The sequence below is a fragment of the Heterocephalus glaber genome, unplaced genomic scaffold (assembly GCF_053883595.1).
Source record: "Heterocephalus glaber isolate CG9 unplaced genomic scaffold, H.glaber_assembly_v1.0 deba00001531, whole genome shotgun sequence".
NCBI lineage: Eukaryota > Metazoa > Chordata > Mammalia > Rodentia > Bathyergidae > Heterocephalus > Heterocephalus glaber.
In genome coordinates, this window is record NW_028258329.1 from 5,872,659 (window position 1) to 5,886,560 (window position 13,902).

Genomic DNA, 13,902 nt, shown 5'->3' on the forward strand with positions numbered 1-13,902 from the left:
AGGCAGAAAGCCCTGAGCCCACGCTGCCTTACCCACCCTTCTCCCTTCCTGCCTCCTGAGTGGGTGACCTCAGGGCCCCCTAAGGTGGCTCGGAGCTTGGATGGAGGAAGCACACATGCAAAAACAGTGCTGGGCTGGGGCCATGTTACCTGCGGGTGCATTAGCGAAATTCTTGAATTTCTTGATGTGGAATCGCTTCACAGCCACGGGCTGGCCCTGGTACCGGGCGCGGTAGATGACGGTGCCGCTGCCACCCTGGCCCAGGATGCTGCTCTCATCCTCGCTGTGCTCCAGCTTGCTGTTCTCCAGGAAAAGCCTGTGCACACACAGCTCAGGGGTCAGCCCGGGTGACCTGACTTGGGTGGGCTGAGCTGGGTCCTGGGCTGGGACATTTCTTCCTGGGGGACAGTCGCAGTTCAAAGCCGTCTGTAAGGTTGGACTGATCTGGGCTGATCCCACCACATGCCTACGGCAAAGCTGGGCAGCCTATGCAGCCTTGCCAGGCCTCGGTCACTTCCTTGGTAAAGCAGACTCACATCAGGAGCTGCCCAAGAGATGCCATGCTGCCTGGTTCTGGGTGAAGCCTCTAAATACAGTGGGCAACAAGGGTGTCCTTGCATGTTTTACTCTGAAAGATTTTGTGCTTTGAGAGCGGCCTCCCTCAGCCAAACTGCACTGACTCACTGCAGGTTAGTCATTTCTCCACTCTGTGTTAGGTAAAGGCTGTAAAAACACTGCCAGGCAGAGCTTCTGATCCGCATGACTGTGTCCCACCCTCTGGGAGTTTCAGCCGCCTGGTCTATGTGCTCTAATCCCAGGAAGAGACAGTTTCTGTTGGCCTTTTGGCAATGTTGCCAGTTGTTCTTGGACCCCTCGCCCTTCTCTGCAGACCCCTGTGCATCTGCAGGCTCTCAACGAAGAAGGCCAGGCCTGCGTGGGTAGAGGCCTCGAGCCTTCTGGGCATCCCAGATGGGACCAGGGCAGAGGATCAGGGTGGTAGGCCCTCCATGGGCTCAGATTCTCTGGGCTCCGGGGCCAGCATGCAAGGCTTGGGCCTTTGTGGGCACCCTGTACTTCCTGACCACCTCCGGGCTCTCACCCGGATGCCCTGCCTCTGCCTCCTGCTCCTTGCGACTCTTCTTTTTCTTCAGGAACGTGGGGTGCAAAGAAAGCAAGGGAAATTGGTGGGAGGGAAGGGAAAGAATAAGGGGAAAAGGCCACCTGCTCTGCTGAGGTCCACCTCAGTGCCTCACAGCAACCCTACTGGGCGCCTTGCCAACCAGGCAAGGTGGATCCCACAGGCCACCCAGTCCTGCAGGTGCAGCTGTTTCCTGTGCCTTCAGGAGCAGGCTTTGCAGACACTCGGACTCAACTTCGTCACCTCTACACCCACTGCAGCCCTCGGGGGCTTGGCAGAAAACAGTCTGAGGCCCACCAAAACTGCCTGCTTGGGAAGAGTAGGTGTTTGGGAACTCCCCAAGATGGGCACGGGGACCCAGGCTGGGGGTCCCTGTTTGGACTTGTGCAGACTCAGAAGTCTGTAGGAGCTCTGCCTGCCAAACTACGAGATGGATGGGCCCCAGCTGAAGTCCAGAGTGCCTCTGTTGGACTGGGAATGCTGTGCTTTTCAACTTCCTGCCAAGAAACTTCATTTCATGCAACAGCCCGAGATCAGATCCAAGTCACCAGGGACAGTCCAATAAATTCCACCCTCAGTTGGGGTCTCTAAACTGAGTCATAAACATAACAAGATTCAGCAAATAAATAAACATTCTAAAGCTTTGGGGGACCCCCATAGGGCATCTCCCTAAATAAACTGGATTTGTGTTTACACGAAACCGCAGGTGGGCTCTGAGAACAGACCACTCCTATCAAAACTCTGCGAAGGGGGAGTCATTTTACAGAGTGGTGTTCGTCATGCCCACCCAGGAGATACTGAAAAGAACCAGGGGAGGAATCATCTAACGCAGGAAGCATTTCCTTTATTTATTTGTCACCATGTTTGGTGCTGGGGCTGAGCCCAGGGCTTCGTGCACAGTAAGCACATGCTCCACCACTAAGCTCCACCTCCAGACCCCTCTTTCTTTGACAGATTCACCCAGAAGCATTCTTTGGAATCCCAATTCTCTAAAATTACAGTACATTCCACTTGTGCTTGGAGCAATGTGGAAATATAAGAATACAAATATTCTTATCAAAAAAGTCTAATTTTCTTTAAATAAAATTTATAGGCAATATAGCATGCCTTTTCCCCCTCTGCATGGTACCAGGGGTTGAACTCAGGGCCTTAGCACTAGGCTACATCTCCAGTCCTTTCTTATGCGGGGTCTTGGTGAGTCACTAAGTTGCCCAGGCTGGGCTTGTGATCCTCCTGCCTGCTTCCCAGAGTGCCAGGATTACAAGTGTGGGCCACCATGCCTGGTTGATAGCATGCCTCTGAGGGACAAGGCTACAGAAACTTAGAACTCCAAAAAAGTTGACATCAGATTGTCTTTGAGAACACCAAATCATAGGTTCGGGTTCCCATTGACCAAAGACGATGGCATCTTTTACCATCGACTTGGATTTCATGGCCATTTCCTACTGGGTTGGGCCCACGAGATGTTTTCTCCAGAATTCTCTCCCCAGTTACGACAGAGATGAGTACAGGCAGAACCAACTCTAAGAACAGAGTTAGAGGATCCAAATGGTCGGCCTGAGGGCGGCAGATAGGAGTCAGCATTTGCCCAAAAAGGACAAGGAAGCTGTAGGTTTGGGAGCACTGTCCTCAAGGGCCAGGGAACAGGCCTATAGTTACCTTCCATTCCTCCAGCCTGCAGTGCGGCAGGAGTCAGCAGAAGGGGCACTAACTTCTGGGAGGGGAGAAAAAGCAGGGCCACAGACGGCTGCACCTGCAAAGTGCCCAGAGGCACCTGCCGCGCCTCCAAAGTGGAAAGCTAAGGACCCTGTTTGCTCCTGGCAGCCTGGGATGCAACCTAAGTCACCTGCGATGTGGTGGGAGGCAGTGGCTGGAGTGACTGCTGCCACCGGGCAGTGGGGCAGCCACTGCAGTGACCCTGGGTCTGCCCTGGGACCTACTGGCACCCGACAGCAAAGAGCACAGTCCTGGGACCTGCACTGTGTCCGAGGAGGGGCCATGGCAGCATACCTGGCCGGAAAGTCGGTCATGAACAGCTCGGGGACCAGCTCCTGGAGCGGGACTGGGAGGTCCGGGTGTCTGGGGCAGGAGATGAAGTCCCGCTCGATGGCTGTCAGCACGCAGTCTTCCATGTCGAAGTACTGCACGCCCTCCGACTTCTCACTGGGGTCAGCGTGCTGCACCCAGGATGTCTCGCACACAGGGCAGGGCACGTACTGCTCCATGAGTGGGGTCCCGTCACTTTCCGTGGCCGTCAGGGCTAGATGGGGACAGAGCAGGAGCCAGGTCATGCAGAGTGGTTGAGCGGCAGCCCCCGGGGGCCGGCTTCACAGCACTGGTCTATCTGCCCTTGCCTGGACCTCAGGCGGTGTCCGAAGCTGGTCACACACCAGTGCCTTTAGAGTGCAACTGTTGATCCTGAAAGATTCCCCATGGAGAGGGTGGGGACGCGCCTCAGAGTCCCCTGGTGGCCAAAGGCAGCGCAGGGGCCTCACAGCCCCGCAGCCCCGGGCAGGCTGACAGAAGAGGTGCAAGGAGAGGGCAGGGACCCCACCTGGTGGGATTTTGTTCCCCCAAAGAAGCAGCCCCTCCTTGACTTCTAAAGAAACCTAAGCATGATCAGAGGCTTGGTTCCAGCATGTTCTCTTACCAGGAAACCACTGATCGATCAGAGAATTCACATGATCCGTGATAAACGCCATCGCTGAGAAGTCCCTCATTTCTGACTGGCAAATGATTTTAATCCCTCCACTCTTTTTCTTTTTCCAGTTCACATCGGAAGATTCCACACTGTAATGGGAAACAAAAAGAGGCCCACTGTGACCCTGTGGAGCAGACCGTGGGGTGAGCTCCCTCCCTGGAAGAATGGACCAAGAGGCGGGGGACACAGAGAGGCCAGAGCTGTCGGGGGGCTCCGCTAGTCATGATCCATGTGTGTGGGCCTGCTTTGTCCTCGTGCCCACAGCAAGAAGTCTGCAGTGAGGATGCTCAGGGCGGGTGTGACCCTCAGCTGTGACCCCAGGAAGCTCTTTACTCTCTGAACAGTGTCCATCCATCAGGTGGAAGTGTGAACTTTAAATGAGAACATCTACATGGAACCTATAGGCACAAAGAATGGCTCAAATCAGACCCTCTGGGGAGTTACTTTCTCCCCTCTCCTCCTTCTCACAGAGCTAAAGATTCCTTTGCAAAGGTCACTGGAACCATTAAATAATCTTGTGTGCTGATCACTCATTAGGTCTGTTCAGCTGAATTTGTTTCTTTCTCTCTTTCTAAAAAACCCCAAAAGCATCTTGCTGGTCACAGAGGACCCCAGTGCCTCCTTGTCCCCACTGTTCTGGCTCCTTCTCTCAGAGAGGGAGGTGGACTGGACGGCCCCACCTCAGCGACCATGCGAGGTGCCCCAGGCTCCCCCTGCTGCCACATCTGCCCTGGCTTTTCCTGTCCCGTGAAGGGAGTGACCTCAGGGACATGTTCAGGGAGGGTCTGGCATTTCTGGCAAGCAGCCACCATGAGAGCCTCTCAGAAGCAGGATTTCAGACCCAGGTAAGTGAGGCATCTTGTGGGGCTGTCAGGGGGTCCTCGCCACGTCATGGGGTGACCCAGGATGTTCCCACCTGAGGTAGCCCCCATCGAAAGTGACCAGGAGCCCTTCCTGCCAGTAGATGGTCTGGTTCCTCTTCACTCTGAATGTGCTGCAGCGGTTTCTCTGGTTCCCTGTAAAACTGTAAATGGTGACTTTCCTGTTTCTGCTTTTAGTATTCTTCTTGTTCTCAAAAAGCTGAAAGACAGAGAGAAAAGACCCTGCCTGAGCATTCCAGCTCTGTGCTGACCCGGAGCAGAGCTCTGAGCGGCCGGCCGGGCTCCATCTTGATAAATCACCATGGGCTCCCCACCGCCTCCTCCCACGCCTGCCCCATGGCTCCGCTGCCAAATTAACGCTCCCTCGTCTGCAGGGGTCTCCAGGGCACCCTGGAAACAGAGTTTTCCAAGCAATTGGAAATAGGCTTTCCTTAAAAAAAAAAACATGGTTCACTTCCGGCCTTCGTAAGTAATGTGGGCAAGAGAAAAATATAAGAGAGAAAATAAAATACCAGTTAAACAGCAAGCAGAGAGATCATTAAGATTTTGGTATCTGTAATTCCAGGCTTTTTTCTAACTACATATATGTTTAAAAAGCAGCTGAGTCCAGATTATATTCCTGTCTTTGTGTACTTTCTGGGCTGAGGAGGTAGCTCAGTGGTACAGATGGAGTACTGTGCTCAAGGGATTGGGTTCAATTCCAACACCACCAAAAATGTATACTTTAAAATACATTACTTTTCTTACACCATTAAACACTCACTTAAAACTCATTTTTCTAAAGCTAGGAAGTACATTAATTTCCTGAACAATCCCCTTCTCTTGCATATTTAGGTTGATTCCAATCTTTTGCTCTTTCAAACTTGCCATAATGAATATGCAAAAACACAGAGATTTCTCTGGTTTCAAAAGGTTTCCTTCGTTGGGATATTCAGTCCATGGATGGGATTACAGGTTAAAGGGCCTGAATGCTTTAAGGCTCTGGATGCATACTGAGGAAACTGGCTTTTGAAATGCGACCGTCCTATGCTGTGACCACCTGTGTCCCTCTCTGGGGCCAGGGACTGCAGTTTAGCTCTTTGCTAATTCCACAGGCGCCAAGTGGCGTCTCTGCTGTGTGAATCTGCATGCCTCTGATTGCTGATGAGACTGAACCCTTCTCCTCGGTCACCAGTCTGAATTTCAATAGGATTCTTTGCAAGGGATTGGCTGAGTAGGAGGGCTGACCCTGTGCCCAGCTAGGCCCCACTGGAGAGCTCAGCTTCTGAGGGTACTGGTGCTTCCTGACCCCCCATCCAGAACGCAGCAGGACACAGGGTTCACACAGAGGGCAGACAGCCTGCTAAGACCCTAGCCCGCACCCCCTCTTCCAGCCGGTACACACTCCTGGCCTCCTAAACAAAGCTGTCTGCTAAGAAAGGCTGCAAGTTCTGATTGATTTTCAGGCTCTTGCATTTATTTTTTCCCCATCTTAATGGATTAGCAAGATCAAAGAGCATCTTTATTGCACCAAGAAGTTATAATTTAATAAGGGGATTCTAATTAGAATGGCAGAAGTAAACTCACACAGAGGTCAACGTCAAAAGGAGGCAAGGTCAGGGTTTATGCCAAGGGTTCACAAACTGCAGAGCAGAGTGTGTCAGAATCCCGAGGGCTTGTCAAAACCAGAATGGAGGGCTCCACCCTGGAGGTTCTGAGGCAGCAGGTTTGTACTGGGGCCTGAGGATTTGTGTATCTCAGATGTTCCCATGTGATTCTGCTGGTCGGGGAACCCCACTTTGAGAACCACTGTCCTTGGTAACTATTACTCCCATGAACTGTCTTACATGAAATTAATGTGGCCCAACACTCAGGCTGCCTCTCTGTAACCCACAAGAACCCGCAGGACAGCACCTTGGGTCAGGTCTTCATTATTTCCAGTGGTTCTCAAGCTCCACTGCAGAGCAGAATCACCTGGGAGATTTAAAAACACTGATGGCAGCCAGGCATGGTGGCACACACTTGTAATCTCAGCACTCTGGAAGGCTGAGGTAGGAGGGTCGCAAGTTCAAGTCCAGCCTTAGCAAATTAGTGAGACCCTGTCTCAAAAATAAAAAAGGCTGGGGAAGTAGCTCAGTTGTGAAGACCCTGGGTTCAATCCCCAGCATCATCCCCCCCAAAATGTGAGGATGCCTCACCAAGATTCTAATTTGAGTGCCTCAAGAAGGCTGTGTCCCCTGAGTCTGGTACAGCCAGGACAGCAAGACCAGACTTCCAAAGTCATGGGCCAGTGGGGAATGGCTGGAAACGCCAACCCTGGTCCCAGTCCACACTCAATGATTTGGAACTGCTGGGGGCAGGCCCAGCAATGAGTATTCTCATTAGAAAGGGCCCTCCAGGTGTTCTGGAGCAGGCAGCCCTCTAGAAAACCTGCTCTGCCAAAGCCAAGTGTGAGCTGATTTGGTATTCACAGGACGGTTCAATGGCTCTGACCCGAGTTGCCTCCGGGCCCCAAATCACCAGCATGGTGGCAGGAGAATGATCTTCAATCAGGTCCCATTAACAAAATCAACACATCCCTCCCTACGGTACGTTTGCAGGAGCCCGCAGCCTCCCTGTGCAGAGGCCCCAGCTACCTGCAGATCCATTTCAGCCAAGCTGATCAGCATCCGCGCGATGAACCTTTGCCAGAAGCCGACCGGCACAAAGCTCATCTTGAACACCCTCTGGATAGTGTTGGCTGCAGGATGTCGCGTGCCGTGCATGTCCAGGCCGGGTTTGGATGGAAGGAGGTGTGGCAGGAGGTAGCTGAAACACATCAAGGGGACTGGTGACCAGTGTGGCCCAGGCTTTGTGGACAGCTGCCCTGGGGTGGGGTCATCTCTGCTGACACGACTCAGGCTGCAGGTGCCTTCCTAACAGAGCCTCAGGATCCTAGTTTTCAAACAAGAGGGTGAGTTATACGCTGAGAATAAATGCTGTACAAGAAAATGAAGACGGGCACTGTGAAGACATTTATCAAGGTTTCTAAGAGAGACTAGAATGATGTGAAGGGAAGACGTGAACACATCTGTGGTCATAAAAATGTCAGACACACCAAACGAGTTGATTCTGGGCAAGCTTGGCTGTGGTTGGGGATTCACGTCACATTGACTTTGGTTGGTGGAGCAAAAACAAATACAGCTGCACAGTTCTAAGGACAATGCAGATATTGGGGTCAGAGTAATGTTTTTTGTGTCCTGGGAGTTGTTTATTATTCTTGGCTAAATGAGATAACGCAACTGCCTTAAAAGTTAGAATGCAGCTGTTTTGTGCAAAAGAGGGACATTTTATGAGAGCACTCATGGTCATCATAAAAGCACTGTGTCATGTGTGATCGAGGAGTTCATGTCTGCTGTTCTTTGAGAACAGCTGAAACCTGGGAGGTCCTTCCCAGCATGTGCGGGCATCCTCTGTGCTGTGAAGCTTGCGGGCAGGCACGGGGTGGTCACAGGCAGGGGCAGCCGTGGGGAACCCCATGGGTGTGCAAAGCTGGACTCTTATCAAAGGCCTTGCCTTCAGCTCTCCTAACCCTCTTAAAATAAATCCATTCCAGTCCAATAAATGCCTTTAGAACTTTCTGGAAGAGATTCCCTAAAATCTTACACAGTTAGCCCTTCATATCTGTGAGTTCTATACCTATGGATTCAAACAACTTCAGGTCGAAGATATTTTAAAACATCTTGTCTGTACTGAATGTGTACAGATTTTTCTTTGTCGTTATTTCCTAAACAATGGTTCCTTACACTGTATCAGGCGTTCTAAGGCATCTAAAGATGGCTTAGTACATGGAGGGTTGTGATGGTTCTATATGCAAATGTGATGCCATTTTATATGAGACTTGAGCTTCGGTGGATGCTGGTGTCCTGTGAGGTCTTGGAACCAATTTCCATTGCTACTGAGGGTGACTATACAAGGAAAAGCCCAGGACAGCCTGGTGGCCTGAGTACAGAGGTGTAAATTCCAGCCTTGACTTGCTCCGTCTGTGTCTTGAGCACCCACGGGAAGTCATGGGATCCCGACGTGGCCAGGCTGGTGAGGATGGACAGGGGTGACCCAGCACACACAGGTGGGCAGGCTTGAGGTCCCTTTTCACCGCTGTGGGTCTTGGGTGAAAGGACACTGCCGACCACCTGGGTGGATCCCGCTCTGAGTCCCTGCCTCTCCACTCTAACATCCTGTCTTATTTCCTCACAGGCCGAAAATTCCTTGTTTATTTGTCTGTTCAGACTCCTTCTCCCAAACAGGAGGCCCCACCACTGCCTACGGCTGTGTCCTTCTACTTGGACCACCCATGTCACGCTGGCTTTAAGTGCCCAGTGGAAGTGGCTTCCTGCTTCTTGGTTTCCTCGTAGGTGTGTACCTGGCAAGGGGAGGGAACCCATACCAGTGCCCTGCTCACAGCACGTTGCACATCGAACGGCGCCCAACGACATTTCTGAAGGCAGAGATGATTTAGAAGCTGACCTGGAAAAGGAAGATTCCTAGTCTGAGTGGCCACAGAAGCCAGATCCCATAGGGAGCAGAGTCCCTGGGGAGACGCTACTTGTTGAGGAGCATTTAAGATTTGGGAAAGGCTGTCCCGGGGGTGAATTGACAGTCAGCAGGATTGGACTTCAGAGGTGAATTATTCACATGTTTCTCATATATATTTTTTTGGTACTGGGGATTGAACTCAGGACCTTGTGCTTTCGAGGCAGGTGGCAGAACTACTGAGCTAAATGCCCGGCCCTTAATTTTTTTTTTTTCTTTTGGTACCGGGGATCGAACTCTGGTCCTTGCGCTTACGCAGCAGGCAGCAAAACCACTGAGCTAAATCCCTGGCCCTCACATGTTTGATGAGTGTAAATCAACCAAACCCAAGGCAGGGCAGAGTCTGTACTCAGGAGGTGGGCGGGCTCATGCGACCCTGCTGAGATGAATCAATGTGCAACTGTGCCCTTCCCAGGGTTGTCCAAAACTTCTGCCTAGAAGTGCAAACCCTCAAAGGCAAACATGCTTTCAGGAGGGCCATCACCCCCTGAATGTTTCCCCAGGGACTAGCGGGCTACAGACTGCAGGTGGAGGACCCAGCACCCACGGAATGGCACAGTCCCCGGGTCCGTCTGCCTTGAGTCAGAGACGGGAGTGTGGACCTTACAAAAGCTCATGGTGCAAGAAGCTGGAACTCGCCTAGGCACAAGGGAGCCATCGTGGGCTGGGATGGAAAATGCTGTGCTCTTCATGGCTTTGTGTAGAACCAGACTCTGCAGCGACTGTGCCGCCTGCAGACACTGGATGCCCGTGGAGCTCTTAGGTGTGAGAGACACAGTTCTAAGTACCTTATATGTATTACCTAATTTCATCCCCACAACAACTATAATACTAGTTGGTAACAATGGAGAAGGAGAAAGATGCCCAGCAGTCTGGTGCTGTGTTCTAACCCACTGCACAGTGAGCCGCCCTGAGCACTTGGCAGTATGCTGGCTGACTTTATCACCCAGCAAAATACCCAGACAAAAAGAGATAGGTACCGATGTATCAATATTCTGCATTAGCACACAGACAACTGGTTTGCTTTACTGAATGCCAACATCTCCTCATTCCTCTAATCCATTGATAAAGTAACCAGAAAATCGGTAGATCTTGGCTTTGTCAGATTAGGCTCCTGAATCTTGAACTTTTTTGTGAACCAAAGCCAAGGATGCCCCTGGGCATGGGATGAAGGGCCAAAGGGTGATGAATTCTTCTCTGTGGAGGACGCTTCTCTTTTTAGGACCCTGCTCATGGCTCCCATGAAATCAGGGGAGCAAGGATACGAGCCCCCCCACCCCGCCCTGGTCCCCCAAGGCCAAGTGGGGCCCCAGGCAGAAGGGCCTTAGCGTCTTGCCGCTGGCTCCCAGGAGGCTGAGTCCACCCAACAGAACCTCTGGGCTGGGAACACAAGGTCCAGACCAGGTGCTCGCACTTTCCAGTGGGCGTCCCTCATCCCTGCGGGGCTCTGCAGTCAGGGAGCAGGAAGGCAAGGTGGCCTTTGGCAAATGCATAACAAAGGTTTGAGGGCTTGGAGTATCAGCTGCTCCCTCCCTGGTCAATGCCAGCATCAAACCCAGCTATCGGATGAAACAAAGGAGGACAAGCAGGCCTTGAGTACGGAGCTGGCTTAGGGGAGCACTTCCCAGCACTGGGCAGCCCCCAGGGGTCTAACTTCCACATGCTCCCCCATGCCTGGTTTCTCGGGGGTCCCACTGCTGAGAAGGAAGGGCAGGACTGGGGAGATCTGGAAAATCACAGGCCCGGGAAGCGTCCACAGAAGGAGGTGATGATTCGCCACTGTGCAGAGGTCTCTGACCGCCCCCAGGACATGCACAATCACCCGCTCCACGTGGTGACAGTGCTGTTCCTGTCATGTAACCACACGGGCTGCGTCTGGAAGCCAGGTTCTGCCTTCAGCACCCTCACTACGTACCCTATTTTCATTCACTGTATATCCGAGCCAGCAACCCTCTCCAAGATGAACCCCCGGAAATGTTTTAAATGCCATTCTTACAGGTTTCCCCAAACCTTTTCAAAAAATAGATTTCTTCCAACTGCCTGGAAAGAGAAGTCCAGGGCACCGGAGGGACCATTCTGCCACCCCAGGCCGGCAGCAGGACAGCACCTGGTGTTGGGGTGGTGAGAGGGACACCAAGACCCCTGGAAATTTGTTCAGGGCACCAGTGGTCCCAGACTGCAACCTTCTTCCAGGGGCCACCAGCACAGCCGGGCTGTGGCTTTACCTGTCATTGGCGACAGGCAGGGCGATCTCAAACTTGGCCAGGAACTGGAAGTACTGCTCCTCAGTCTGCTTTGTGAAGCCTGTCCCCACCAGCAGCATCCTGAGGTCCTCCGCTCGGATCACCCCGTTCTTGGCTACCGAGCGAGAGCCCTTAATGTTGAAGATCCTCTGCAGACACTCGGACAGCCAAATGGGGTCGAGGAAGTAAAGGTTCCGCAGGCCGTGGCTGGTGTCGGGGAAGTGCAGGAGCGTCCCAGTTTCTATGAGGAAGTTGATGGCTGCCAGGGCCAGAGGGGAGCAGTGTTAGCTGGAGAGGGCAAAAGGGACTCTGCGGTGATCCTGTTCCCAAGGGGTCTGGTCGCTCACTCTTCCCAGGAAGAAACTGGCTCCCCTGAGCTGCTGGATCCCTCAGGTGGGTGGGCAGCCGGAGCTCGGGTACCCCAGAGGACCCTGCACTCCCACCAACACCCCGCGCTGGGAGCTAATGGGCAACTACAGGCCATTCCTTTTTTTTCTAGAATTCCATCTCTGCAAATTGTTCTACCTGCCAAAATGGACCCGAGGCCCTAAAATAAAATACGCAGTGCTTTGTCAGTCATTGGCAGATGCGTGCACAGCTGTGAAAGAACTCGCAGGTGAGCACGTTTATGACTGAGGTGAACAAGGCAATGTTCCGCCTCCTCGCCACAGCGCTCTTCCTATGAATGAGTGTCTCTTTAGTGATCCATTTAGTGCCATATTTTTAAAAAATGTTAAGCCTTTTAGTGATTTCCCTGTTTCCAACAACCCTTCAGCATAGTGCCAAAGCACTGTGTGGGGTTCCTAAGCTTGAGAAGATTGTGATGCGCTTTCCTGAGAAAACACTTGTGTTAGATAAACACTGTTCAGGCACAGGTTACAGGCGCTGTTGGCTGCAAGTTCTGTGTTAACAAATCAACCACATATGTTAAATAAGTGGTTCTCGCCTGTAATCTCAGCATTGTGGGAGGCTGGGGCAGGAGGATTCCAAGTTTGAGAGCAGCTTGGGCAGCTTTGTGATTTAGCAAGATTCTGTCTCAAAAAGCTCTGGGGATGTAGCTCAGGGCAGAGACTGTGGGTTCAACTCTCAGTACTACAAAAGAAAAGGAGAAGGAGAGGAAAAAGAAGAAGAAGCCTCTCTGTATGCATAATACAAGGTTAAGTTCTGATCAGCTGATGAAACTGCTGTGTCCAGAGGTTCAAAGGGACCTGACCCTGCACTTCCCTGTGGTTTACCATCCACTAACTCAGTGGCTGTGACCACAGCTGCCGTGAATAATGCGGGTGAGCAGTAGTTGTTTAGCCTCTGTCTGCCCTCAGTACCCACCCAGAGGCTGCTGTAGATCTGTGTGTGTTCTCTCTGCCCAGGGAAAGGACAGGCAGGAACAAAGGCAGGAGAAACCAAGGAAAGGAGAAAAGAAGGCAGAACACAGGCAGGGCTCTGGGCTTCACTCAGAACCTGTCACCCGTGTTCGGAGTCAGACTACAGCTCTCAAGGGTAGAAGGCTCTTTTCCATGGGTGCCCACGGCCCCCTGCCCAGGGACTCTGGCTCTGCCCAGCCTTCCAGGGTCCCCCGCGCAGTGCCCATTGCATGGCCACCCCCAGGCCTACCAGACTGCAGGTCCTCGTAGTCTTTGATGTCGTTGCCGGGCGTCTGCCCCACCAGCTGCTCCAGCTGCCTGTCCGTCAGGTATTGCACGTCGTCTCCCTGGCTGCGGCGGTGCTGCTCTGCCAGCACGGCCTCCTGCAGGCTCAGGTAGCTCCTGGGGATCTGGGGACAGGTGGCCTTGGCTGGGTCCCTCAGGCCCAAGGCATGGAGCCAGCTCAGACAACCCCATCCCGGCCCCTGGTCTGAACTGAGGCCCCTCGGTCCCACCATCCATCCATCCTTCCCCAGTCCTACTTGGAACTTTGGACCCTTAGACATAGACATGTGTTTCACAGCACAGCAAAAGGGGAGCGCAGCTCTCGACAGTGGGAAGCAGACTCCTCGGCGTACGCACCAGCCTCCCCGCAAGCCGCTGGCAGCCGATGGTGCTGCCCACGTCCTTCATGTTGCATGTGACATGGAAGATCAGCTGCCGTAGCCCCTCCTGGCCTTCTAGGCTCTTGCAGGAGATCTCACTGCATGTACAGAAAGATGCGCGCTTAGTCATGTGCTCTGCAGGGGCCCGCGGTGGCCTCTGTTTGCCCGAGGTTTGTCCTCCACACTGGGAAATGTGGGGGGCTCAGGAGAGAAGGCATAGGGGTTTATGGATGCCTTTCTCAGTGCAGAGCTGGTGCTGGGTGCCCAAGACATTTGCGTTGGTCTGTCTCCCCAACATGGCCATTTTAGGAGGAGGAAAGTGAAGCACTGAGGTACAAGGTAACCTCCAAGGATACTAGCTG

General features: G+C 52.8%; 1 protein-coding gene across 5 annotated transcripts in view; it reads right to left on the minus strand.

Annotated features, from left to right (window-relative positions):
- The window catches only part of Lrrk1 (leucine rich repeat kinase 1), a 151,379-nt gene that overhangs the window by 35,767 nt on the left and 101,710 nt on the right, over positions 1-13,902 (minus strand). For all 5 annotated transcript variants that reach the window (XR_015441803.1, XR_015441802.1, XM_021264742.2 and 2 more), the window contains 8 exons: positions 13,518-13,638; positions 13,126-13,285; positions 11,497-11,773; positions 7,336-7,507; positions 4,756-4,919; positions 3,789-3,928; positions 3,149-3,398; positions 150-316 (listed from right to left, as the gene is read on the minus strand). Coding sequence is in view for 3 of the 5 variants with exons in the window: in XM_021264742.2 (XP_021120401.1) it covers positions 150-316; positions 3,149-3,398; positions 3,789-3,928; positions 4,756-4,919; positions 7,336-7,507; positions 11,497-11,773; positions 13,126-13,285; positions 13,518-13,638 (1,451 nt within the window). In the remaining 2 variants the exon portion in view is untranslated. The remainder of the gene's footprint in view (positions 1-149; positions 317-3,148; positions 3,399-3,788; positions 3,929-4,755; positions 4,920-7,335; positions 7,508-11,496; positions 11,774-13,125; positions 13,286-13,517; positions 13,639-13,902) is intronic.